The sequence below is a fragment of the Podarcis vaucheri genome, assembly GCF_965113315.1.
Source record: "Podarcis vaucheri genome assembly, chromosome: 17".
NCBI classification, from domain to species: Eukaryota; Metazoa; Chordata; class Lepidosauria; order Squamata; family Lacertidae; genus Podarcis; species Podarcis vaucheri.
Window position 1 is genome coordinate 1,055,960 of NC_138755.1, and position 27,184 is coordinate 1,083,143.

The following is a 27,184-nucleotide window of genomic DNA, read 5'->3' on the forward strand; positions in this document are numbered from 1 at the left end:
GCTGCAAGGTTTCAGGTTTCTGAAGCTTTGATGAGACGGGTCTTACTGTCAGAGCTGCTACCAGGTCCCAGCTCACATAGGACCACGCCACACAGCGTCCACTTTAAAAGAGTCTTTATTGAGTTACAGGTTTCATTTCCGAACTGCAGCGTGCAGCTCTACACCTTCTGCTCTAGGTCGGCGAAGACCCGTCTGAGTCCCCGCCTCTTGCACACCAGCTTAATACCCTAGCCTTGCTCCACCTCCTTCGCCTCTCCCTACGTCTCTGGGTCCTTCTGCCCCCCTGGGCCTCCTCCCTTCTACTCCCCTCTGACGCTGACCCCCCTGGTCCTTCTGCCTCCTTGCGGCGGGCTTTAGGACCTGGCTCACTCTCCGGGCTGCTTACTGCTCCAGCTTCCGCTGCATTTGAACTTGGCGCGCGCGCCCAACTCTCTACTTTCCTCTTAACCGTTGCCTCGCTCTCTGAGGAGGGCGTGACCACCCCTGACTCGTGCCCTCCCTCCTGCTGACAGCCTCCGGAACCCGATGCCTGGCTACCTTCCTCCCTGCTGCTCTCAGTCTTGAGCGTGGGTCCCGACTTCCAGCTGCTGCCGCCCTCAGTTATGAGCGTGGGTCCCGACTTCCAGCTGCTGCTCTCTGAATCTCCTCTGTTCCCTTCCTCCTGGGGTGTCCCCCCGGATCCCCCCCTTGCTCTGCTCACTGGGGCTCCCTTTTGGGAGTCCTCTGACTCACTGCTTAGGCTTGGAGATCTCGGGTCGTCATCATCACTCATTCTCCCTTCGGCTTCCTCCCCCTCGCTCTCTGTTTCCACCCTTCTCTGCGTCTCTGCTTCTGAACCCCTGACAGCTATATTTATTTTCTTATCTGATTCAAATATTTCTACTTGTGGGACCTAAAAGGCATTATAATAAAGCAGGATTGGAGAGCTGCATTTCTTCACAGTCACAACGCCACCTCCTCTCTCTCTCATTCTTCGCATTATCAACCCCTTCTCCCTCCCTTTTTCCCGGTGCCCAGGGGGCTGCAGATTGTTCTAGCCAGAGATCCGGACATTGAACCGTAGTAGCTTGCAATGCTCCATCCATTTTGGCTCCCTTCCCTCCATCACCCCAACTCCTCTAAACTGCTTGCTTGCAGAGGGTTTTTCACCTTTCTTCCATTGTGCAGCCTTTCTCCTCTGCCCTCTTCGTCTCCCTTGAGGTTCCCCACTACTATGGAAGTAGGTTCCCTACCCCAGTTTATAACTCACCACATAAATATATATATTTGTGATATCTTCAAGTCTAGCTGCTTTGGTTTTCTTCAGACAATGATTGCAAGTAAACTTAGAGGTGAGGGCTACCTACACATAAGTTAGGTTTTGCCAATAGGAAAATTAGATTTTTGTGGGGCGGTGCATTAAGGATAGCAGAAAACAGAGCCATTAATGTTGTTCTAAGCCAAAGGGCATTTTTGTTACCTAAATTATGAAATGACCTCTCCACACAGTCAGTATTATCCAGAAACAGAAGAAACCATTTTAAAAAATCTGCCTCTCCCCTTAGCTCCAAGCAGTCTGGCCAGTGGTCAGGGATAAGGATGAGTTGTCACCCAATAACACATGGGGGGGGGGCACCACATTTGGTACCCCAGCATAGCTTATTGGGAAAGGGTTGTGGGGAGCCCGGAGCTCGTCTGCTCCCCAACCTGCGCATTGGAACAAATGACAGTTTTCCATACGGACTCTGGGAGCTGTAGTTCTTGCCAAAGCAGGACAAGGTCTGAGTGGGAGCTTATGAGAGTGCCCTTATGAGCGTCACTTAAAGTTTAAATCAAGGTGATAACAGTTTCTGAAAGACCAATAGGAGCTGATTATGACCTTCCATTTTTATCTCCATGGTCTTCAGAGAGCTGAAGGTTTGCACAGATTGAAACTACCGTATTTTTCGCCCTATAGGACGCACTTTTTCCCCTCCAAAAATGAAGGGGAAATCTGTGTGCGTCCTATGGGGCGAATACAGGCTTTCGCTGAAGCTTGGAGAGCGAGAGGGGTCAGCGCGCGGGGCGCCCTGAAGCAGAGCACCCCTCGCGCCGGGCAGATATCCGCAGCCTGGGGAGCCCTGCGGATAGCAGCCTGCTGCACGGAGTGCGGGGCGCGCTGAAGCAGAGTGCTTCGGGCAGACATCGGCCAGCCCCACAAGCTCGGGGGACAGCGGGGAGGCGCAGCACCGCCTCCCCGCTGTCCCCCGACCTGGTTTGGGGGGGGGGAATAAAGGGGGAAAATTCCTTTATTTCCCCCCCCCAAAAAAAACTAGGTGCGTCCTATGGGACGGAGCGTCCTATGGGACAAAAAATACGGTACCTTTCAAATCAGCTTGCTTCTCAATTTGGTATTGCGCATTTCCAAACATAGATAAATTTCTTTGACGTGCTGCAATGTTTGAGGAACCTGAGAAGATATGAGCGGTGTACATGTCTTAACAGTATACCGGAATTGTAATTATCTAAAATGGTAGATGAACTTATGTAGTCATGGCAGAGTTATTAGAAAACATTTTGAAGGAGTAAAGGGCAACCAAAACTACATTTTAAAACCTTGCCTTAAAGGGTGTTTCACATATTTGTGAAGGAGAAAATATTTCATGAGAGGGTTTCCTTGCACATTTTTCTGGAATTCCCCATTTTTCCATTGGAAGAATTTTTGAGTCAGGATCTCTGACAATGCCCCAAGCCTCGCCTTAATCCCCAGTTTTCCTCTTCACCCACAGATTGCAAAAGTGAAGGCAGCATTGGACCTGGAGGGAAGCCCAAAGGGGCTCTAGGGACGCCCATTTGGGGCCAGAGGGCTCTGCTGCAGGTGTGAACAATCTTTGGCTTCCAGGTGTTGCTGAAGCACAATATACCCAGAGGATCTAGCCAGTGTGGCCAGTAATCAGGAAGTATGGGATTTGTAATCCAACTCCCTCAGGAGGGCCAAAGGTTTCCCACACCAAGGGCTTCCTTGGGAGGAGGAAGAAAATCCAGCCGCAAACACTGATCCAGCAAGTGACCAGGAAGAGGAGGAGCTGCCTCAGGGCCTAACCCAGAACTCCCTGCTTCAGCTCCCACATGTTCTGGTCATGGAGACTTTGTGGGAGGTGAAGCAGCTTCTCCCCATTTTGCATTCTGGAGGTTCCCATCTCTGCTCAACATAGCTTTTCAGGGCTGTCATGGCTCACATCTTGGGAACTGTGACATGGCTTTTCATGGACATCTGACCTGGAAATCTGGTGGGGTATATGTCGGGGGTCACCAATGTTTTCCAACCACTGGACACATTTTGAATTTAAGGAAAGTGTTGTGGGGGTGTGGCATAACACAAAATGGCTGGCGTGGGGGCAGAGTTTAACACAAAATGGTTGCCACAACCAAAATACAGAGGTACCTTGGGTTACATATGCTTCAGGTTACAGACTCCTCTAACCCAGAAATAGTACCTCGGGTTAAGAACTTTGCTTCAGGATGAGAACAGAAATCGCGTGGCGGTGGCGCGGCAGCAGCAGGAGGCCCCATTAGCTAAAGTGGTGCTTCAGGTTAAGAACAGTTTCAGGTTAAGAACAGACCTCCAGAACGAATTAAGTACTTAACCCGAGGTACCACTGTACAGTGGTACCTCTGGTTGCGAACGGGATCCGTTCCGGAGGCCCATTCGCAACCTGAAAAGAACGCAACCTGCGTCTGCACGGGTTGTGATTCGCCGCTTCTGCGCATGCACGTCATGGCATTTTGCGCATCTGCGCGAGCGGCGAAACCTGGAAGTAATTCGTTCCGGTACTTCTGGGTCGCTGCGGTACACAATCTGAAAACACTCAACCTGAAGCAAATGTAACGTGAGGTATGACTATAGGGGGAAAAAAGATTTTAAAAAGACATTGAAAGGGTGTGGACACCCCCAGTAGCTGTCCCATCCTTTGGTAGGCAGGGGGCACCTACATCAGATACCACTGTATTCCCTCACAGAGACATGCTGTTTGCACCTCTCCTGTGTTCAAAAGGGCTGGGTGGGTGGGAGCCCAGTCCGGGCATCCAGTCAGTTGAGGCATGTTTAAGTGAATGTGTTCAGCAGGGCTGTTTTTCTAGAAAAAGAGGTGCCAGAACTCACCAGGAGCTCCTCCGTCATTCTCTTAGGATGGCAGTGGCGCCCCCCTGAGAGCTGCAGCTGAACAAATGTGCTGTGTAGGCAAGGCCAAGCAAGGAAGAACAGAGAAAACAGCCTCTTGAGGCTTGTGGAGTTTTGAGGGGATATTTACAGAGACCTTTCATGGGCTCTGGCCTGCAGATCCCAGTGTATGTGACACATATTTAGTGGACAGTGGAGGGCTACTCAGATTGACAACCAAAGATATTTTTGTTGTTGTTTAGTTGTTTAGTCGTGTCCGACTCTTCGTGAACCTAGGGACCAGAGCACGCCAGGCACTCTTGTCTTCCACTGCCTCATATTGGTAGCTTCGAGAACATCGAGTACCATCTCGTCCTCTGTCATCCCCTTCTCCTTGTGCCCTCCATCTTTCCCAACATCATGGTCTTTTCCAGGGAGTCTTCTCTTCTCATGAGGTGGCCAAAGTATTGGAGCCTCAGCTTCAGGATCTGTCCTTCCAGTGAGCACTCAGGGCTGATTTCCTGAAGAATGCATAGGTTTGATCTTCTTGCAGTCCATGGGACTCTCAAGAGTCTCCTCCAGCACCATAATTCAAAAGCATCAATTCTTCGGCGATCAGCCTTCTTTATGGTCCAGCTCTCATTTCCATACATCACTACTTGGCAAACCATAGCTTTAACTATACGGACCTTTGTTGGCAAGGTGATGTCTCTGCTTTTTAAGATGCTGTCTAGCAGCATGTTGACATTTGGAGTATTGAATAGGAAGGCAATGAGCTTTGTCTCCAAATAAGGATAGCCTGAATTATGTTGAAGACAATGCCTCTATATAGCACTTGAGGGTGCAGACCCACAGTAAGCGAATAGGAGCTATGCACTGTGCTAGGTTGCAATGTTGGAATAGTCACTGCGTCCTCACAGTGCTATAGTGCAAGACATTCTTTTACACCCACCCACCCGCTGTATACCCGGAGGTCTCAGGGGGGTTCACATAACCCACTTCCCTGCATTAACCCAGAGGCAGCCATTTCTCATTCCTGGCAGTTCACATCTAACCCCAGCCTTGACTCTCTTGGTGATCTTAGGCAAACCTTTCCCCCTCTTTTTTAAATCTCACCCCCCTCCCAAAGGAGTCCAAGTGAGCAAACAACAAAATCACTGGAAAATACTTTTTCTTTTTTTAAACAAACCAAATATCTTCCATGTTAATATTAATAAGTCCATATTAATATTTCAAGAGTGCCAGCAACAATGTCTCTCAGTGCTGCCCAATGCCTGAGTGAATAGGAATGTCTTTAAATTCCACTTAAATGTCAGTAATGAGGAAGAGAGTTTAACCTCAGCAGAGAGGGCATTCCATAAGTGGGGGACCACTACCAAGAAGGCTCTGTCTTGGGTTGGCATGTGACAGGCAGCCATCAGCCCCACCCACACAGCCTCCCCTGCCAGGCGGGGAATGCGAAGCAAGATGACATTGGAGGTATTTGGGTTGCAGGCTATCGAGAGCTCTGTGCGCTAGTTTGTTTAACTGCAATCCACCGTGGTTCGTGCTTATATTTCTTGCATGTGTATTGTGCTTTCAGGCCTCTGTATTCAAACACACCACAAGTGTAAGAGGCCGCCTTTTGGGTGTCAGTTAATTTGAGGAATGGTAATCCTTGGGCAAATACCTCTGTGCTGTTCTTAAGAGGCTGGTGTGCACTAAACGTGTGCCCCAAAAGCTGAATTCTTTGACGACAAATGTGTTGTGCTAATTTGCCTACTTTGTTTTTTGTTAACTATTTTTATGTTAGGCATAAAAGAGGAATACTGCTCAAGCTCAGCTCCGAATAGGAGGGGCTGTAACTCAGTGGGAGACCTCATGCTTTGCAGGCAGAAGATCTCTGGTTAAATCCTTGCTGTCTCCAGTTAAAGGATCTCAAGCAGGAGGCCTGAGGCCCTGGGGAGCCACTGCCCACTGCAGTAATCCACTCTGCATCAGGTGGGCCACTGGTAGGAGGTAGGGCTGGATATTTGACTGTTCAAGATAGATTTGGTCAAGTGAAGCTCAAGTATTTTTAAGGCATTAAAGTTGTGGGAAAACATGAGGTTTGGTACTAATGTTAATTAATAGAAAAGTACTAACTTAAATAATTCATTACTTTTTTTAAAAAAGTTATTTTTAAAATTACATCTTTCCCTCAAAGAACCTCAAGCAACATTCATTGTTCTCCTAGCCCCTTTTATCTTCACAACAAGCCTATGAGGCAGGGTAGGATGAGAGATGGTGACTGATCCAAGGTCAAAGCAGCCCTTTTCCAGTTGGCACTTCGAACAGGGCTTCTCCAGCGCTTTGCAGGCCCCGTCAGTCAGCTGCAGACTCCCTGGAGAGCAGCTGGCCTTGGCTTGGCTGAAGTGACCCGAAAGGCCTAATGAGGTCTAGAGGCTGGAGGTCCACTGACTAAGCAATGACTCTTCAGGGTTTCAGGTGGGTTTTCCCCAGGCCTGCTGGAGATGCCTGCAGTTGAACTACAGAGCAGATGCTCTACCGCTATGACTCTTCCCCAAAGGAAGATGCCACTCTATAAATGAAGCTAGATTGGCACGCAAGTGGATAAGGGCATTCTCAGTGGTGGCTCCACAAATGCGAAATGAAATGCCATGGCTCATCTGGCAAGCCCCCTCCGGGGTAGGCTTTAAGACCTGCCTTTAGCAGCTACTTTAACCTGACTTGCAGAACTCCACCATTTTTGCCAGATTTTGCTGCATTGGCATTGGTTTCGGTATTACAGTGGTACCTCGGGTTACATACACTTCAGGTTACACACGCTTCAGGTTACAGACTCCGCTGTACCTCGGGTTAAGAATTTTTCTTCAGGGTGAGAACAGAAATCACGCGCGGCGGCAGTGGGAGGCCCCATTAGCTAAAGTGGTACTTCAGGTTAAGAACAGTTTCAGGTTAAGAACGGAGCTCTGGAATGAATTAAGTACGTAACCAGAGGTACCACTGTATTTTGATATTTTGTGGTGGTTTATGGTCTTAGATTGTGGCTTGTAAATAGCTTTGGGAAGAATTTTTCTTGAAAAGCCATATAGGTATATACCGTAATTAAAGATTCCAGTTCTGCCCTGGATCATAGGGCTCTCATAGCACAATTCTATACATGTTTACGTAGAAGTAAGTCCAACTGAGTTCAGTTGGGCCTGTTTCCAAGAAAGGGAATACAAGCCTTCAGCTTCATTTAACTGATCTTCATGCTCCGAAGTCTGGTCTCAAATTTGTTAGATTTATATCCTGTCTTCTCAAAGGAGTGATGAAAGTTAGAGCACATATATGAGGTGATATTGCTCACTAGAGAGTAGATCTTCCTAGTTCTGTTGATTATATGGACTTGTTTCTAGCACTGCGAGGGCACCTCCAGAACCACCTCTGCTTATGTTCTCTTGTCCTTGCCTTTAATGAGTTGGGTTTTGTGCCCTGGAATGTTTGTCTTCCTGGCACATGAGTATGGCATGAGTGATGCCACTGGGTTCCTTCCTCCCCGAGGCCCTGTGATAGGCAGTAGGAGCAATCACAACTATAATGTGCATATTTGTGGCAGCCTGTTTTGACACTGATTTAAGTTGCTGGTTATGGCCATGGGCAACAATTAGTTTTCTGAAACATTCTGAATTGTAAAATAGGGTGGATTTGCATTGGGTAACCTGCATCAGAAACATTTCTGCTGTCTGAGAGCAGGGGTCACCAGCCCTTTTGAGGCAGCAGTCCCGTTTGGAAGTTTGAGAAAGGGCCATGGGTGCCAGTCACAAAATGGCTGTATTGGGTGTGTGACATAACACACAGTGGCTGGCATGTTTAAAATAGAGCAGGAAAGGAGACAGGAATGCAAAATGGTGTGGGTATTGCCCATCAATGGGGAGGGAAGGCACCTTAGCTCTTTGCACCTCTCTTCTGTTCAGAACAGGTGGGATGATGGTTGTCTAGGTACCAGGCTGGCGACTGCTCTCCTAGAGAATGATCTAATTTAGCATGTTAATTTTACTTGTATTTAGTAAACAAACAAAAAAAAAATGAATTTGAAAGCTTACCTCATATTATGCTTACAATAACGTCCACTCATTGTGTTCTCTTCTGCATTGGAGCCTTAATATAGCATGATGACTGCTAGATTATTCCAGGACAAAAAAATTAATGTGGATCTGATCCTCACTCCGCAAATCTGATTGGGCCAGATTTGGAGGCTTCAGTGGATGTTGTTGGATAAAGCTTAGACAGATTGTGAGTGACAGGGCCCAGGAGGAGCACATGATGTAGGTGTGCATCAGGTCAGTCTTTTGGATGAAAGATTATGAGGAGCCCCACAAAAGAGTAAAGAAAAGTATGAAAATGTGTTTAAAAGCAGCACCCCATTAATGAAGATGGACCAGAGGTTAATGGATACCATGAATAAGGGTCCTATCCTCATCAGTTATAGTCCTGTCCTCATCAGCTTTATAGTCCTGTCCTCTGGATTTTTGTCCCATGTTTTGCAACATTCTGTAGCAGTGAGTTCCAAGGAGCATTCATTTATTGTTGCTAGAAGTTTTGTTTTATTTTTGCCTGCTTGTGCTCCAAAATATTTTGGAATTGCAAGTAGTTGACCCATTGGCCCAAGAGAATAAAAGGCAGAAAATGGGTACATATTTGGATGCAGTTGCTCTGCTTTTTCTGTTTTGAGCACCAGCCTTTTATTGATATTGAGCAGATATCATCATAATCATCTTATTATTTCTACCCCGCCTTTTTAAATTTGGGAGTTTATTTCTTGGGGACAGTTTGACTCTTAATTGCATTGTCGAGCTTTCAATTAGTCCTTGCAGACACTAATTCTGTGCCGTAGCATAGGTTTGAACTGATTGGTTCAAAATTGGGAAAGGAGTACGACAAGGCTGTATATTGTCTCCCTGCTTATTCAACTTATATGCAGAATTCATCATGCGAAAGGCTGGAGTGGATGAATCCCAAGCCAGAATTAAGATTGCCGGAAGAAATATCAACAACCTCAGATATGCAGATGACACAACCTTGATGGCAGAAAGTGAGGAGGAATTAAAGAACTTTTAAATGAGGGTGAAAGAGGAATACGCAAAATATGGTCTGAAGCTCAACATCAAAAAAACGAAGATCATGGCCACTGGTCCCATCTCCTCCTGGCAAATAGAAGGGGAAGAAATGGAGGCAGTGAAAGATTTTACTTTCTCGGGCTCCATGATCACTGCAGATGGTGACAGCAGTCACGAAATTAAAGGACGCCTGCTCCTTGGGAGAAAAGCAATGACAAACCCATTTTTCATTTTTTTAATGAAAAATGGGTTGTTAATAGGGAAAAATCTAATGTTACTATTTTAAGACCAAAGATTAGGATAAACAAAGAGGGTAAGGATTTGCTGAGCCAACAAATTGAACTGGAATACAAAAAAGGGAGGTATGAGGAGGTCCGGGAAACAAGCTAAGGAAAATAAAGTAGCTGTTTTACTACAAAGGAATTTCAGAAATAGACTGGAAAGAGAAGCTGCTGAATTGCAACTCATTACCAAACTTAAAACCATGGAGAGACCTGGTTTGAACAAAGACATTGGATTCTTATCTCATTATACATGACTTAGCCATTTTTCACCTTCTCACCCCTTGCCTTTTCCTGTAAGACCTATTGCAGTTGTTAAGAGTTGTCAACAGGCTCATCTCAGCTATCTGCCAATCTCCCATTCCCACCACCCTTCTGAGTAATACCCCTCCCCACCTTCTCTCTATATAGAAGGATCTGGCAACTTCTGTTTCAGTGTATCTGAAGAAGTGTGCATGCACACGAAAGCTCATACCAAGAACTAACTTAGTTGGTCTTTAAGGTGCTACTGGAAGGAATTTTTTTATTTTGACTAAGGAAAATAAGTATAGAAAAATGGAGTGGTTTTAATTTTTATTTTGTATTTTTTTCCTTTTTCATTTTGTATTGTAATATCTTTAAAAAAATCTTAATAAATATCTTATAAAGAAAAGAAAAGGAAAAAAAGCAATGACAAACCTAGACAGCATCTTAAAAAGCAGAGACATCACTTTGCCAACAAAGGTCCGTATAGTTAAAAGCCATGGTTTTCCCAGTAGAGATGTATGGAAGTGAGAGCTGGACCATTAAGAAGGCTGATTGCCGAAGAATTGATGCTTTTGAATTATGGTGCTGGAGGAGACTCTTGAGACTCCCATGGACTTCAATAATAATAATAATAATAATAATAATTTATTATTTATACCCCGCCCATCTGGCTGGGTTTCCCCAGCCACTCTGGGCGGCTTCCAAAAGAATATTAAAATACTGTGATATATCAAACATTAAAAGCTTCCCTAAACAGGGCTGCCTTCAGATGTCTTCTAAAAGTCTGGTAGTTGTTCTTCTCTTTGACATCTGGTGGGAGGGCGTTCCACAGGGAGGGCGCCACTAGAAGATCAAACCCGTCCATTCTTAAGAAATCAGCCCTGAGTGCGCACTGGAAGGACAGATCCTGAAGCTGAGGCTCCAATACTTTGGCCACCTCATGAGAAGAGAAGACTCCCTGGATGTTGGGAAAGATGGAGGGCCCAAGGAGAAGGGGGACGACAGAGGACAAGATGGTTGGACAGTGTTCTCGAAGCTACCAGCATGAGTTTGACCAAACTGCGGGAGGCAGTGGAAGACGGGAGTGCCTGGCGTGCTCTGGTCCAGGGGGTCACGAAGAGTCAGACAAGACTAAACGACTAAACAACAAAGCATAGGTTGCTCCACAAGAAAAGGAAGATTTGCACAGAGTTTTAAGTGCCCCATTCTTTCTGGCTGCACCACCTTGGTTTTATAGTAGGAGTAGCTGTCTTGTGGCAAAAATGAAGTGAAATCCAGGGACTCACTGAAAACTAACCAATGCCTTTTTGTATGAGGACTTGCAATGACAGATGGCCGCCCAAGCTCTGCTTAAAAACTGCCTAGGAATGAGAGTCCACTGTTCTTCCTAAGCATTTTCCACACTGTTTAATGAATGACGATTTGCTGCGCTGCTCTTGACAGAAGGGGGAGAGGACAGGTCTCTGCCCTGAGCGGCTTGCAGTCCGGGGCTCCCCTGCTGATGAGGAGGGGAAGGGGAAGCGCGGAGGAATGGGACTGAAGCCGCCGACGCTCCTGTGGGCTGAGACCTTGAGCTGCAGCCTGGGCATTGCCATGGGGCGGGGCCACCGAAACGGAAAGTCCCGCCCCGCTTCCCCGAGCCGGGAGGGCGGGGCTTCCCTTGCCTGGGGCTTTCATCATAAAAGGAGGCAGATCTCCAGGTCAGGGGGCGGGGCCGGCGAACGACCGCCTCCCCGCGCCAGCCTATCCGGGCGCACGGTACCTGTGAGGGGCACAGGCCTAGCCCAATGGGGTCGCTCCGAGGGCCGGGCGGGGCTCTGTGCGGCTTGGAGGGGAGCGGAGCAGCGCTGAGGAGGTTTTTGTTCCGGGCCCGGCCGCCGCCATCTTGTGTCCGTGCGGGTCGGAAGAGGAGGAGGAAGCGGCAGCAGCGCGGAGCGGTGACTCGGCAGCAGCGGCGGCCGCGGCGGGGCCTGACACAGCCTCATTGGTAACGGCGGGGGGGGGGTCGCTCTCGGCTTCCTCGCTCCCCATTTCCATAGAAACAGAACCCGCCCAAGGATGCCTGTCGCCATAGAAACAAGGACTCATCCCCCCCTGCCCCCCTCCCAGCCGCTCCGGCCTCGGCCTTCGGACTCCCTCGCAGCCCCTCGGGCTCCTGGCCTCTCGCTGCTCCGTAGAAGGGGCGGCGGCCCGCCCTTGAGGAGCCGGGCTGGGAGGGGGCGGGGGCCCTTCCGCGTTTCGGTGTCGCCCGCCTCTGCCTCGTGTTCGCTTCCTTCAGAAATGCCGCCCCCCGCCACTCGCCCCTTTTCTGCCAGAACTTGAAAGGAGCCCCCCCCCCGAAGCGGGAGGGGGCGGCGCTTCCTTCTCGGTCCTCGCGGAAGCCGGGAAGCGCCTGCGGCCTTAGCTGCTCCGGCGCCGCGGCCTCGCTGTTTCTCTTTCCCCCCAGGATGGAGGGGGCGGGGATTGCAGAGAAGAGCCAGGATAAAAAGTCCAGGGGGTCAGTCAGCTGGGAGCCCTGGGAGCAGGCAAGTGCGGGGCTAGCGGGGGACGGGGAGCGTTTTAGCGCCTCTCCTGCCTGGCGGGGGCGAAAGGGATTCATTCCAAGGAGAAGGGAGCCCGGGATCTCTGGATACCCCATCCTTACCATTATTGCGGAGGTGCAAAACATGGGACGAGGCAAATAATAGAGTAACAGCTCTTTCAAGCTTGCCTGGAGATGGCATGCCTTTGAAGGAAGCTCGATTTGGGGTGGGAGCTGCTTTAGTCTAGGAAGAGAAATTTAAGTTGGTAAATAATTGCAAATGCTCATCGTTATTGGTTACAGGGTTGTGAGGCTGTACAATTTCCACAAAACGAACCAGCAACTTCTTTTGCTCAGCTGTCCTCCTGCATAGAAATCCACTTTCCTGTTAGGTCTCTTTGGGCTGGAGAGCATAAGAACTCAGGATTGTTGCCTTTATCCCTGTAATATATGTATTGCAGGGCAGTTTGAATGTAGGTCTGGCAGGCTGTTGCCCAGAAGGAATAGTGCCTGACTTACCCTGAGCAAGAGGCTAAGTCAGGGGTTGGCAACCTAAGGCCCATGGGCCGGATGCGGCACAATCCCCTTCTCAGTCCAGCCCGCGGACGGTCCGGGAATCAGCATGTTTTTACATGAGTAGAATGTGTGCTTTTATTTAAAATGCATTTCTGGGTTATTTGCGGGGCATAGGAATTTGTTCATTTTTTCCCTTCAAAATATAGTCCAGCCCACCACATGGTCTGAGGGACAGTGGACCGGTCCACGGCTGAAAAAGGTTGCTGACCCCTGGGTTACCGTATTTTTCGCTCCATAGGACGCTCCTGACCAAAAGACGCACCAAGTTTTTAGAGCCGGAAAACAAGAAAAAAAAATCTGACTCAAATTTTGTACTAAACTATTTAAAACAGCAAAGTGTGTGGCTCCTGTCCACTTTGCTGCTTTAAAGCGAGCCATGGTATATAATGATGAGAATGGAAAAAGGACACATTCCATTATAATGTAGCTGTTTTCATTATCACTGGGAAGTCAGTATTGGCAGCAGTCACAAAAACTAAAATTTGAGCATTTTACTGTTATTAATCAAGAATATTAATAGTCAGGGAGAGAAACCAGGGCTGTGCAAATGAGAAGTGCTTGGAGTATGGAGGAACAGCAAAAAGACGATAATAATAATAATAATAATAATAATAATAATAATAATAATTTATTATTTATACCCCACCCATCTGGCTGGGCCTCCCCAGCCACTCTGGGCGGCTTCCAAAAGAATATTAAAATACTGTGAAGCTAAAGATCAAATGATTGTGCTCCAGTTCCTAAATCTCTGAAGTTTTCTCAAAACAGGCATGGTTGTTTTGAAAGGAAGATTCAAAATGGAGTGACTGAGCAAAGAACAGAGGAGGAAAAGAGGGCAGATAAATAGCTTCCATTCAATACCAAGAGAACACAATGTTTTTGGTTTAGTATAGGTGGACTGTACTTGTAAGAATTTGTATAATGAATTATAGAGTTGGAGTGGAATATCAGAGCCTCTTTTCAGCAGTAAAGATTAGCTACTAGGAACATGGTCCACACACACACAGGATGTCTGGTTATAGCTGTGCAGTTTAAACTGTTCCTGAGCCAGATACCTGCTCAGTTTTAGCTGAAATTACTATTACTGGTTTGTGGAGATGCTTTGCATGTATTTATGACTATTTCCCCAAAACTGCTACTTGAAGAAATCCCCAAACTTACTATTTTAAAACTTCAAATGGAGCTCAGAATCCAGTTAGGCAATCCTTTGCAGTTGAATTAGGAGGCACTGAGAGACAGCAATTTGCTGCTCCCCACCCCCACCCTCCACCCCAGGAGCACACAGCCTTCCCTCTGCTTGCAAACCTTGCAAACCTTGTCCGGACTTCAGGGGAAAGCAAAGTCTGTAGGCAGAGCAGTGTAGCTCCCCACCCCCCCACCCCAAAAGCACCCCAGCAGCACACAATCTTCCCTCTGATTGCAAACCTTGTCGGGACTTCAGGGGAAAGCAAAGGCTGTAGGCAGAGCAGTGTGGCTCCTCCCCCCACCCCCAAAGAGCAGCCCAGGAGCACACAGCCTTCCCTCTGCTTGCAAACCTTGTCCGGACTTCAGGGGAAAGCAGAGGTTGCCGGCAGAGCCGCGTGGCTCCTCCCCCCACCCCCAAAGAGCAGCCCAGGAGCACACAGCCTTCCCTCTGCTTGCAAACCTTGTCCGGACTTCAGGGGAAAGCAGAGGTTGCCGGCAGAGCCGCGTGGCTCCTCCCCCCACGCCAAAGAGCAGCCCGGGAGCGCACAGCCTTCCCGCTGCTTGCAAACCTTGTCGGGACTTCAGGGGAAAGCAGAGGTTGCCGGCAGAGCCGCGTGGCTCCTCCTCCCACGCCAAAGAGCAGCCCGGGAGCGCACAGCCTTCCCGCTGCTTGCAAACCTTGTCGGGACTTCAGGGGAAAGCAGAGGCTGCCGGCAGGGCACCGTGGCTCCTCCCCCCACCCCCAAAGAGCAGCCCAGGAGCACAGGACAACAGGGATTTGGCTCCAGGGAACACACATTCGCTCCATAAGACGCACAGACTTTTCCCCTTACTTTTTAGGAGGGAAAAGTGCGTCCTATGGAGCGAAAAATACGGTAAGTGGACAATTGCCTTCCTTACTATGACCCTTTATTGGCATCCTTTGTTAGAATGGGCTCCAGTGTGTAAGATAAATGGCAGCTGGTTGGGTGTGGCTCAAAACAACAGTGTCAAAGTTCTGCGAGAACTTGCAACATGTTATATGAGTGACCTGATTTTCTTGATCAGTAGTACTGTTAACTTATGGCTAACCTCAGCCAGATACAGTATAGTCTAAATCTATAGAGTAAGGATCTTAGCTTTATTCTCAGAAGGGTTTGTAGCAGGAAGGCTTGGAATGGAGTAGAACTTCATCCTTGCTAAGGAATCATCTGTCAGTTCCATCTCATAATTCTTTCCTCTTACCAAACTACTTGGAATAGACTGTTTCTATCTCGCCTAGTCTTGAGTGATCAGTGGTCTGCTTACAATAAGCAAATAAGGTTGGTGGAATTTTATTCCTCATCCTTGGTACAATTGAAAGGCTTGTGTGCTAAAGTTGCCAGACTGAAACCACATTGATTTAAATGTCTTACTCTTCTAGTATCGCAGAACTAACATTTTGACAAGGGACAGTCATCTTAGCTAGCCTCTTTTGCTGTCTAGGTTCCAGATGGCTCAATTAGAATCTTTTTTTTTTTAAAAAATGTACTAGTCAAATGATGATAGTCCCTATCTATTAATATATCCTGATTAAAAGATTGTCCGTGACTAGTTGGAATTTTCAGATCAGCTGTTTTCTCCAACTCCCACCACAGTTTGCATTTTGATTACGAGGTCTGGTTATCACTTATTAGTTGACAACCGTGTTCAGTGTGAACGGTTTCTGTTTAGCAACCAGCTACATGTGCCAACTTTCAAAGATCTGATTCCCTGCATATGGTCGGCCTCTGCAAATGGGCACTTATGTAAAAGGAAATAGCCACAGTAATATCAGTCAAGTATGGAAAGGACTAAATCACATCCTTTATGATTTGAGAGATTGGTTCACTCTCACTCTGTTTCCTCCCTTGTCTTTTTGTAGCATTTGCCTGGATGATCAGTTATGACCTGGAATATTTCTTGGCTTATTGCTTTTCTCAGATGCCAGGTTCTATCTGATGTGCCTTATCACATCACCCCAAATGGGTCTTGTGTCAACATGATTAGTTTGGTTTTGCCATACCTAAATTCAAGGTGTAAACATGTTTTTTCACATTGGCCTAAGTGCCTGCATGCTGGTTCTACAGTCATTCAGATTAAACCGTCTGGCTGGCTTACTTGTGTTGAATACTCCATCTGGGGTTCAAATAAGTTAAACTTCTTCAAACATTTCTGAGGAAGAGTACCATACTATTGCAGCTCTTATGTTTCCATCAGGCTGGTTTTTATCAGATAATAATATCTCATACACTCTTGTTTCCCGTGATGAAATAGCATTCGGTGCTGGGAGTGTTCGACCAAGGAGTGCCCAGGTTGTCCTTCAGTTCTTGCAGTTAAACCAATTGGAACTTGAGTTTTCCTTTATTTTTCTTCAGTAGTTAATTGTTTCGACGTTTTGCACATGAATTCATTTGCTGGACAGCATATCTGCCACAGAATTCCTGGATTTGTGAAGCATTTTGGGGTACTGCCTTAGTTCAGGGGGTGGTACTAATCAGGTTTGTTATCCTTTGTAAATTGAGGGCATCCTAGAGTGTGCCTGACACTCCCCTGTTGCTTTCAGTTGCTGAGGTAGATCAGTAATGCTCAAAAAGTTGTCCTTGTGAGAAACCTGCTCTCTATGGCTGACCTTTTAATCAGGGGCTGATAAGCTTCCAAAGGATTCCAAGGTTCATAGGAAAACTACTGGGCGAGACTGTTGCTTGTTCCGAACTCAAGACTAATATACCCCTTTGCAGTTTTCCCTATACGGTGGTACCTCCGGTTGCGGACGGGATCCGTTCCGGAGCTCCGGTTGGATCCCGAGGTTTCCGCAACTAGAGGGACCGCTTCTGCGCATGCGCACACGGTGAAATCTGGAAAAATACTTCCGGGTTTGCCGCATTTGCATCCTGACGTATACGCAACCAGAGGTGTCACTGTAATCTGTTTTATCTTTGGGGTCTATTGTTGCTGTGCTAGAAATATGCTGCAACATTGGATAAGGTGAATAAGAAGGTGGGAGCTCTTTTTGGGCTCTCCACCAAATGATTGCATTGTTCAGTAGCCTTTTAATTCAATTGGATGTTGTGGACCATGCTAGAGTTGCTTTCCTCATTGGAGATGCACCTTCTTAAACAATAGTCACACGGAAAATTGCTGAGCTCACTGATTACCTGCTTTTATTAATCAAAGAGCTGACTGCTGTGGTTTTTGTCAGTCTTCCCTGCGTAGAGGATGCACCAACTCTCTCAAAACCATAGTAAGACTGAAACTTATCAGGACCATGGACCCAAGTAAAGACAAGCTTTTGCATTAAACTAATCTAAGTAAAATAAGTATTTCTCAGAAAGTCGGAAGGGAATTTTAATTCTGTTTAACTTCCAGACGACAATATAGCAAGATTCCTCATCAGTCCCTTTTTAATTGCTTCTTGTTGTATCTGGATTTGTGATGCCAGTTTCTTGGTTCCCAGTACTGCAGCAAATTACCTTCTCTGCATTAGCAGGACATGCGGTTTAGCTTATTCATATGAGATTGAACCTGTTTTCCATCTACAGATTCTCCTGAAGGCAACTGATAAAGTACAAAGAACCTTTAATCTGTCTCTCTGTGTGTGTGCATATATTCCAGTATGTCCCAAATCTGTGAAAGCTAAAATTCCCCATCTTGTTTGATTTTATTCATTTGCAGAAAATTAACTACAGCCCAAATTTAGGAAAAAATACTGTGGTGGTGAACAAAACAAAATTACATACTTGGATAAAAGTACTGTATTTTTCGCCCTATAAGACACACTTTTTCCCCTCCAAAAATGAAGGGGAAATGTGGGTGCGTCTTATGGGGCGAATGCAGACTCCTTGGCTTCAGCGATAGCAACACGAAGCCTCCGAAGCCTGCGCTCCAGAGGCTTCGCGTTGCTTCCGCTGAAGCCAGGAGAGTCTGCTCTTTGAGGCTGGCGGTGGGGGAAAGCAGCGCTTCCCCCATCGCCAGCCCCAGAGGATGGGGGCAGCAGGAAGGTGCGCGACGCCTTCCCGCTACTCTCCAACCCTCCTTTGGGCTTTTGCGGGAGATGGGGGAATTCCCCCACCTCCCGCAAAAGCAGGCAAAAGCCGTGCGCTCTTTAAAGGGGCTCCGCGGCTTCTGCTGGCTTTTCTACGAGGGGGGGGGAAATTCCCCCACCTCCTAGAAAAGCCTGCAGGAGCCGTGCACTTGGGGGCTTTTCCCCAAGGAGGCAGAAGGGACTGACTGGCCGCATCAGTCCTTTCTCCCTCCTGCGGGCTTTTGCGGGAGATGGGGGAATTCCCCCACCTCCCGCAAAAGCCGTGCGCTCTTTAAAGGGGCTCCCCAGCTTTTCTACGAGGGGGCGAATTCCCCCACCTCCTAGAAAAGCCTGCAGGAGACGCGCACCCTTTAAAGAGCGAGCTGCTCTTGGGGGCTTTTCCCCGAGGAGGGAGAAGGGACTGACTGGCCCTTTCAGTCCCTTCTCCCTCCTGGTCGAAAAGCCCGCAGGAGTCAAGTGGGGCTCCTGTGGGCTTTTGTGGGAGGTGGGGGAATTCCGCCACCTCCCGCAAAAGCAGGGAGAAGGTCTTGGAGTAGCGCACAGGCTGCGTGCTGCCTGAAAACTAGGTGCGTCCTATGGGCCGGTGCGTCTTATAGGGCGAAAAATACGGTACAAAAATGCAACGAATCACTAGTTCACCTCCCAGAGAAAGCATGGGTGAACAAGTTAGTTTTCGGCAGTTGCCTCCATGCCAATACAGTGGTACCTCGGGATGCGAACGCAATCTGTTCCAGAACCCCGTTCACATCCCGAACAGAACGTAAGACGCGTCTGCACATGTGCGGGCCACGTTTCGTCGTTTCCGCGCATGTTAAAAGTCCATAACTTGAACAGTTAAATGATTTCTGTAAATTTTGTCGCACTACCTGGACACCTTTTAAAATTATGTCAATAGACCAGGTCAGATTTTGGGCTGTTATGCAAGTTTTGAGTTTGCTGGCAGACGATTTCTTCTTGGCAGGGGGTTGGACTCGATGGCCCTTGTGGTCTCTTCCAACTCTATGATTCTTTGATCAGCTATTTTTTTTCTATTCTAAAGCTTTCTCTTTCTTTCTTTTACTATACACACACACATACACACACACACATATATATTTTAAAGAAGAAACTCTTTGAGGTCTCAGAATCCTTAATGTGAATGCACATGGTGTGTCCATTAAAAAAATAAATAAAAGCATTGAATTTAAAATACACAACAAGGCATTAAAGTTTACATCTTTATGTACCATTTATGTCGTGGTGTGTATCCCAGATTTAACTGAACTGAATTGGGTTTCCGTTTGCATGGAATGGCTTCTATTTTGGTTATGCTTTTAAGCTTACCGTTCATAGGTAAGATTCAAAAATTAATCCCATAAGCGTAAGCCTGTGCAAGAACTTCCACTTGTGCAACAGGGATTTCCCCCTTCTATCACCAACACCCTGAAATTGGCTCAGGGTGTTAAGAAGAACCCCCACCCCAGAATAGCGTGCCAGGGAGGAGTGGGGGAAGTTCTGTCTAACAAGCCCAAATGATTGCACTGATGGAACAATCGCTTTAGCACAACATTGAATTCCACCCAACATGTATTTTGCCTTATTGCAGAAATAGTTTAAATTATGTTCTTGTTCGTACTGAGATGCTTATGTACTATATATCCTAGCCTAGAATTCCCTTTGCTAGCTGTTAAGGTACCTCAGTTCTCTTTTAAAAAAGAAACGAAGTTCGCTTCAGCCCCATTTCATTTTCTGTTTTGGTAAGCCCTTTCTTAAAATGTCCCAGCCTTAACCTATAGTACCCCAAGACACAACAGATAAGTCCTCATGCCCTGCCCAATCCTATTTCCTGTCTTCTCTTTCCTTGTCCTCTAACCTTTTAGATCTAGGTACTCTTTTCTTGTGTGTCACATTCTGTCAAAGATTGAGCTAATTGTAGATTGCTTTGCCTCTTGGAAGGCTGCATTTGTGCTTCTTTCTGACATGTCTTTCAGATCCTGGTTTTCTCCTGGTTGAAGAAATGTAGTCACTTGTCACCAACTTGCTGTGTCACTGTTAGCTTCCTGTATGGGGTGCAGAGAGGGTGTAGCTCTGCAGAAATGCAAGCAGTTGTTTATGCTGTGGGAGTATAAGGACAAAGCTGCAACTGGAGTGCTGGAACCCAGGCTACTGTCCCAGCTGTCTGTTTCGGGACCCAAGAATAAAAGCAATACTTGTGGATGAATTTAAGCGGCCACCGTACAAAAGAACTGGCTCAGATTCAGGACACTGGGCACTGGGATTGGTGTTCATGGAGGAAGTAGGGATGTAGTGGTCTTTCCCTTCATTACCACTGGTTTGTGATGCTGGATGGTATTTCTTCTTCACCTCTCTTCTGCCTGCCTAGGATCTCTCTATTAACAGAAGGTAGCTGATGGTCTGTTGAAAGATCATCGGCCAGTTTCTAGTGGACTACTTGGTGCCTGCCAGGAATCACTGCAAAAAATTCTGAGCTAGGTGTACCTTGGGGATGCTCTTTATGTCCTGAGGCAAGTATGAATACGCAGGATTGCTTTGTAAATTTTTGAAATGCATAAATGGGAATTTAGGTCAAAAGAAACAGTAGACAAAACAAGACCAAAGTTGACCTGCCTAGGGTTATATGAAGAAACTTGTTTGAACTCGGTCCACTTGGATAAATTCACACATTGTAAAAGCTAATGAATTATCTCAAATCAAATAAGTGTAACTGCATATAATTCTAAGAGGTTTTCAGTATAAGCTGAGATCCTGACCATAAACTCCTAGGGAATTAGTCCTGCTGAATTCAGTGGGGTGTACGGTAATTTCTCAGTAGGCACATATTAGGATCTACCTGCATACCTCCAGTGGCATAGAGATTACAGTGGTGCCTCGCAAGACGAAATTAATCCGTTCCGGGAGTCTCTTCGTCTAGCGGTTTTTTCGTCTTGCGAAGCAACCCTATTAGCGGTTTAGCGGCTATTAAAGGCTTAGCGGCTAAAAGGCTATTATCGGCTTAGCGGCTTAGGAAAAGGGGGGGAAGCAAAAAAACCCGCAAGACTCGCAAGACTTTTTCGTTTTGCGAAGCAAGCCCATAGGGAAATTCGTCTTGCGAAGCGCATCGAAAAACGGAAAACCCTTTCGTCTAGCGGGTTTTTCGTCTTGCGAGGCATTCGTCTTGCGGGGCACCACTGTATTACCATTATCTCTGTTATATGGTGTGACCAAGTCCCAATTTTCCACTTAGAGTTCTTTGTTGGTCAGCTACGTCTCTACAAAGTCTCCCTGTTGGGAGAGGTCTTTGGACCTGTAACGAGAGAACCTGATTGCATTCTGCTTTTCCTTGATCTTCCAAGCCCATTGCTTGGAAATTCCGAATGATCTAACCTCTGCCAGCTAAGGCTGATTTTTTCCCAGCTGACTCATATCCAGCCCCTCCCTTGCCAGCCCCGTCTGTGTGACTTATGATTCTTCCTGTACTGAGCTGGAGAACTCTGCTGGGAGGGAGCAGCCTAGAATGAGGTCATGTGGTTCAGATGTCCACATTGAGATTTAGCAGCTTTACACAGTGGGTTAGTCTAGGCCAGATTTGATGAAGTGAACATGCGTGAGGGCCGGTCAAAGTTGTTGAGCTTTTTTAAGGATTGCTCCCCTGTAAAATTATTGGGTTAGGGTTATTGGGTTGAGCTTACATTTACACTTCAGTGTTTAGGAGACAGAATAGAACAGTGTCTGTGGTCAAAGTTCAAAGAAACAAGCTGTCCATTATTAGTGGCATCTCCTTTCCTGGGCTGCTTCAACTCCTGAGACTCTACAGCAGCCTTTGTCAACCTGGTACCCCAGGTGATGGAGACTACAACATCCAGCAGCAGCAGCTAGCATTATCCATCCACCTATCTTCCCATTTTTGTTCCACCTGTCTCCAGGGAGTTCAAGGCAATCTACGTGGTTCTTCTCCCCTGCCCTCACTTTTAACTCTCACAGGGGAGCCATGGAAGGGAGGGGGGAGGTAGGAGAACGTGATGCTGCCCCAAGCGCCCCCCCCATGTGATCTTCCCGCCCGTCAGCTGTTTCCTCCACCACTCACACGGGCACACATTACCCGCTCCCAGGAGCGTCCAGCGAGGGTCGATGCTGGAGAGGTGCAGCTCTCCATCAATGCTGAAGAGAAAGCGGCAAGATCCTCTGCACTCTGCTTAAATGGGGTTAGGCCATGCCCCCGGCTGACCAGATTGGTCAACCAAAGGAGTGACACAGGGGAGAGCTCCATGACAAGCCCGCAACACCATTTCCCTGGTGAAGAGAAATGGCTTTGGTGGAGCGTTGGCTGCTGGGCAGAACAAGATGAGCAGCAGGTGCTCAGGGACCGCAACAGATTCATTTCTCATAATTGCTTGGGGGGCGGAATAAATTGACCAGCGGGCCGGATTTGGCCCCCGGGCTGGACTTTGGACATGCCTGGTCTAAGATTTCCTTCTCAGTAACAGCAGGCAATAGGGGGGTCTTTTTATGTTGACAATACAGGACATTTGGAGGGACGCGGGTGGCGCTGTGGGTAAAACCTCAGTGCCTAGGACTTGCTGATCGTATGGTCTGCGGTTTGAACCCCCGCGGCGGGGTGAGCTCCCGTCGTTCGGTCCCAGCTCCTGCCCTCCTAGCAGTTCGAAAGCACCCCTAAGTGCAAGTAGATAAATAGGGACCGCTTTATAGCGGGAAGGTAAACAGCGTTTCCGTGCGCTGCGCTGGTGCTGGCTTGCCAGAGCAGCTTCGTCACGTTGGCCACGTGACCCGGAAGTGTCTTCGGACAGCGCTGGCTCCCAGCCTCTTAAGCGAGATGAGCACGCAACCCCAGAGTCGGTCAGGACTGGCCCGTACGGGCAGGGGTACCTTTACCTTTACAAGACATTTGGTAGCACCGAACTTCCTAAGTCAACACTTTGGGAAATCTGTGAGTGCTGCAACATCATATTAACTGTTAGGACATACTAGTGAGTACCTCCAATGGAATAGCCTCCTTTGCGTAGCCTAAAAGGCCCATGGTATCAGTCCTTCAGATGAAGGAGCTGCGTGTCCCATTTGGCAGCAGAGACCTGTTTAGGACTAACATCGAGGGGACCTTCACTTTTTATGACCCATTCATTGCAAGAGTCAAAAGGTTTTGCTTCCTCTCACCCCTGCTTCACATGAGATGACAGTCTTGTATATTTGGGCAGAGCCAGAATTCTGCTGCCAGAAGCCATCACAATCAAGGGACTTTGTGCCTTGCAGGCTATAGACCAAGCCTTGTATTCTTAACAAGTTGTATTTTCCCCTTTACTGCATTCAGATGTCCAGCTCGCCGTTGTCCAAGAAGCGTCGCTTGTCTGATTCGGAGACGAAGACGGGTTCAAACTGCTCCTCTGGCAAATCCGTACAGACTGATCTGCGCGAGGCGCCTGCCAACGTAAGACTTTGTGTTGAGCCCATTTCTTACATCCTGATTCTTAGTGGGGAAACTTTAGTATCTGTTCCAAGGAGAAACTAGGTCAGACCCCACAGTCTTGATATTAGTAAAGGGTTTGTTGCCATGATGGGTGGAACAGAAAAAGGGTCTGTTTGTCACCAGGAACTTCTGCAGCATTTGCACAGTGTAGGTCTGCACCATCTTTTGGGTGGCGGGTGGGCCACCCTGTCAGGGCTGAGGGTGAGAAAGATTTGACTACTGTAGTTTCTTGGTGCAGCAGTAATTTACCTTTTCCTCTGAGGTGACCATTACACAAGAGAAAACAAAAGGGCAGCCTCAGGGATATCCTTTAGATGCAAACTAGACATGCCCCAGAATTTTGCTCACAGACCTCTTGCAGCCTTGGCAGTGCAGTCATCCCCACCTTCCTCCCCTTTGTAGATCTCAGTGGGAGTTGCTGGGAACCTTGTTATCTGCAAGCAGATGTTCAAGGCAGCTATCGTAAAATCAGCACAAGAACTCAACACTCCTATAAAATGTAATAGCTGGTTGGGACTGTCTCTGAATATATTGGAAATCAGTATTAACTAGCCAAACATCCTGCTTCTACCAACTGTTTGGAGCCTTCAGTTATGCTCAATAGCCCAGCATTACAGCCTTAAGCCTCAGGCTTTTGTGTAGATTAGGCTCTCCTGCCCTACCATAATGTGTGCAAGTAGCAGGCAACCAGCAAGAGAACCCTTCTCCTTATTCAGCAGGTCATTTGGAGAATAAAGGCACCAGCTGCATGACTTACAGCTGCCTTCATTCCTAATTCTGGCTCAGGTCTTGATTTGAGCTGGAAAGGCCTCAAACTATACAGCTGGAAATTCCATTATTGGGATAAGATTATGTGAATTGAATGCATAGGCATATATATAGCTTAGTCCCATTTGCTGAATGTCAAATATTAGACGGCCAATATTGTCAAATGCTACAAAATAGTTGAAAGGGTGGATGGGTTTGCAACTCTGCTTCCTGACCATGGGCAGCCTTAGCTGTTCCCTTTAGAAACAGACTGTGCATGTTAAGTTTTTGTCAGCAACCAAGAGGCCTGGAAATGCATGTATTTTTTTAAAAAAGAATGCTTTGATTTCCAAAAAGCTTCAGTAGTCATTGCATTTTGTACTACTCAGTATTCCACTTATTCTGTGGTACAGTCAAATAGCTTGAGAGGAAAACACTGTGTTGGTGCAAGTTCTGCTAGCGATCACCCTCTTTCCTTTCTTTTTTCCAGGGTATGGCCAAGAATGGAAATGAAACGGACATTGATGAGGGTCTGTACTCAAGGCAGCTGTAAGTACCAGAAAGGCGGGGGTTGGGGTCCACCACTACAAAAGGAGTTGTGGTGCTATTCTTCTGTGGCTGTTGATGTTCAGCTGTTTTTCTGCTGCTGAGAGGCAGCAGTTTCGGGGCAAGATGCCTCGGGTTTTGGTTGGGAAGGCAAGGCTCTGAAATTAACCCTTTGGGATTCTTCCCTCCACCCTTTGTTCTGAGCAGATATGTACTGGGCCATGAGGCCATGAAACGAATGCAGAATGCCAACATTCTGGTGTCTGGCCTGCGAGGACTGGGTGTGGAGATTGCCAAGAACATCATCTTGGGAGGAGTGAAATCTGTCACAATCCATGATCAGGGTGTGGCTGAGTGGTCTGACCTCTCTTCCCAGGTAGAGTCCTCCTGCATTTACCTAAATGGCCTAAAGTGTGTTCCTTCTGGTAGGCATACTGCTCCATACATTTCATACTCTTTCCCCTCACTCTCCAGTTCTACCTGCGTGAGGAGGACCTTGGAAAGAATCGAGCTGAAGTATCCCAGCCTCGACTAGCTGAGCTGAACTCCTATGTACCTGTTACTTCTTACACTGGGCCCCTCAGTGAGGACTTCCTTAGCAACTTCCAGGTACTGTAAAGCAGGATGGCAGCTTATTGATAACTGGTTTTCTCTTCATAGGGGAAATGTCGGCTTGGTTTTCAGAAGAGAGGAGGGTTAGATTAGCAGGATATAATAATTACTTTTGAACAGATCAAGGGTCCATCTAGTCTAGAATTTTGTCTTCAGCAGTGGACAGCAAGGTGCTTCTGGAGTTTCAGAGGACAATTCAGTATAACAATAGTGGTTGTGATACTTTGTCTCCACCATCTAACATTCCAAATGGTATTGCCCCATACATTAAGGTTCCATTTAATTATCAGGGCTAACAATGTGACATGCATCTCATTTGTACGTATACCGAATGTCATCTTCCTCTCCATTTGCTCATGTAGCTTGCGGAGAGCCGTTTTGAATCTCTTTAGTCTGCTTGGAACTTGGCCATCATGAACTGTTTGTCATTTGGAGGCCAGGTTCCCTCACTGTTAGGAGGACAACCAAATTTAAGCACAAATTCGACCCACAGCTGTGAGGCATTCGCAAGCTTTTTTGCGGAGAAAGTCCTGTTGCTCCGCCGTGACCTCCCTGCCAATTTAGATACAGTAACTGAACTGGAGGCTCCTCGACTGACTTCAGGTTCAGTGTTGGACCATTTCGATCGGATACTCCCTACTGATGTGGATAGATTCCTCCAAGTTGGTAGGCCCACCACCTGCCTCCTTGATCCGTGCCCGTCTTGGCTGATTAGGGAGTGTCCAGATGTTGCGCGGACCCCCCTGGTTGAAATTATCAATTTGTCCCTTGACACGGGGACATTCCCAGGGGAACTGAAGGAAGCAGTGGTGCGTCCACTCTTAAAGAAAACGTCATTAGATCCTTTAGACCTATCCAATTACCGCCCAGTTTCAAATCTTCCATACCTGGGTAAGGTAATTGAGAGAGCGGTTGCTGAACAGCTTGGTAGGTTTCTGGAGGAAACATCGACATTAGATCCATTTCAGTCCGGTTTCCGTCCTGGTTTTGGGACGGAGACGGCTCTGGTTGCCCTAAGAGATGATATCCGTAGACAACTGGATCGAGGCGGGTCAGGGCTGCTGATCCTTTTAGATTTGTCAGCAGCCTTTGACATGGTCGATCATGATCTTCTGGACCATCGCCTCGCAGACGTGGGGATACAGGGCATAGCCCGTAACTGGTGGTGCTCTTTTATCTCTGGTCGGGGACAGAGGGTGGCACTAGGGAGGGAAATGTCGTCACGCCACTCCTTGGTGTGTGGAGTGCCGCAGGGCGCAATTCTCTCCCCGATGCTTTTTAACATCTTTATGCGCCCCCTTGCCCAGATTATCCGGAGCTTTGGGCTGGGCTGTCACCAATATGCTGATGACACTCAGCTCTATCTGCTGATGGATGGCCACACTGACTCGGCCCCGGACACACTGACCAGATGCTTGGAAGCTGTGGCTGGATGGTTTCGTGGGAGCCGATTGAAACTAAATCCTTCGAAGACAGAGGTCCTATGGCTGGGTCGGGATGGTATGGGGATGAGGGACCAACTCCCTTCTCTTGAGGGGGCCCAGTTAGTGCCATTGCCTTCCGTTAAGAGTTTGGGTGTAATCCTTGACGCCTCCCTTTCCATGGAGGCGCAAGTTACAGCAACAGCCAAGGCGACATTTTTCCACCTTCACCGCATCAAGCAGTTGGTCCCTTACCTTTCCCGCCCCGACCTAGCCACAGTGATCCATGCGACAGTCATCTCCAGGCTTGACTACTGTAATTCGCTCTATGCGGGGCTGCCCTTGAAGCTG

General features: G+C 47.5%; 1 protein-coding gene and 1 long non-coding RNA gene across 3 annotated transcripts in view; one reads left to right on the forward strand and one right to left on the reverse strand.

Annotated features, from left to right (window-relative positions):
• UBA1 (ubiquitin like modifier activating enzyme 1) overlaps positions 1 to 27,184 on the forward strand; it is a 66,916-nt gene that overhangs the window by 17,731 nt on the left and 22,001 nt on the right. Inside the window, exons 1-5 of one of the 2 annotated variants that reach the window (XM_082205788.1) lie at positions 11,564 to 11,712; positions 23,352 to 23,468; positions 24,745 to 24,803; positions 25,008 to 25,176; positions 25,275 to 25,409. In XM_082205788.1, coding sequence (XP_082061914.1) covers positions 23,352 to 23,468; positions 24,745 to 24,803; positions 25,008 to 25,176; positions 25,275 to 25,409 — 480 coding nt within the window. In that variant the 5' untranslated portion in view covers positions 11,564 to 11,712. Of the gene's footprint in view, positions 1 to 11,563; positions 11,713 to 23,351; positions 23,469 to 24,744; positions 24,804 to 25,007; positions 25,177 to 25,274; positions 25,410 to 27,184 lie in introns of those variants that run through there. The other variant, XM_082205789.1, reaches the window with a different exon arrangement.
• On the reverse strand, positions 19,801 to 20,907 carry LOC309522563. The gene is made up of 2 exons (XR_014215133.1): positions 20,807 to 20,907; positions 19,801 to 20,765 (listed from the first exon to the last, which is right to left on the reverse strand). It is a non-coding gene; the product is annotated as an uncharacterized lncRNA (long non-coding RNA).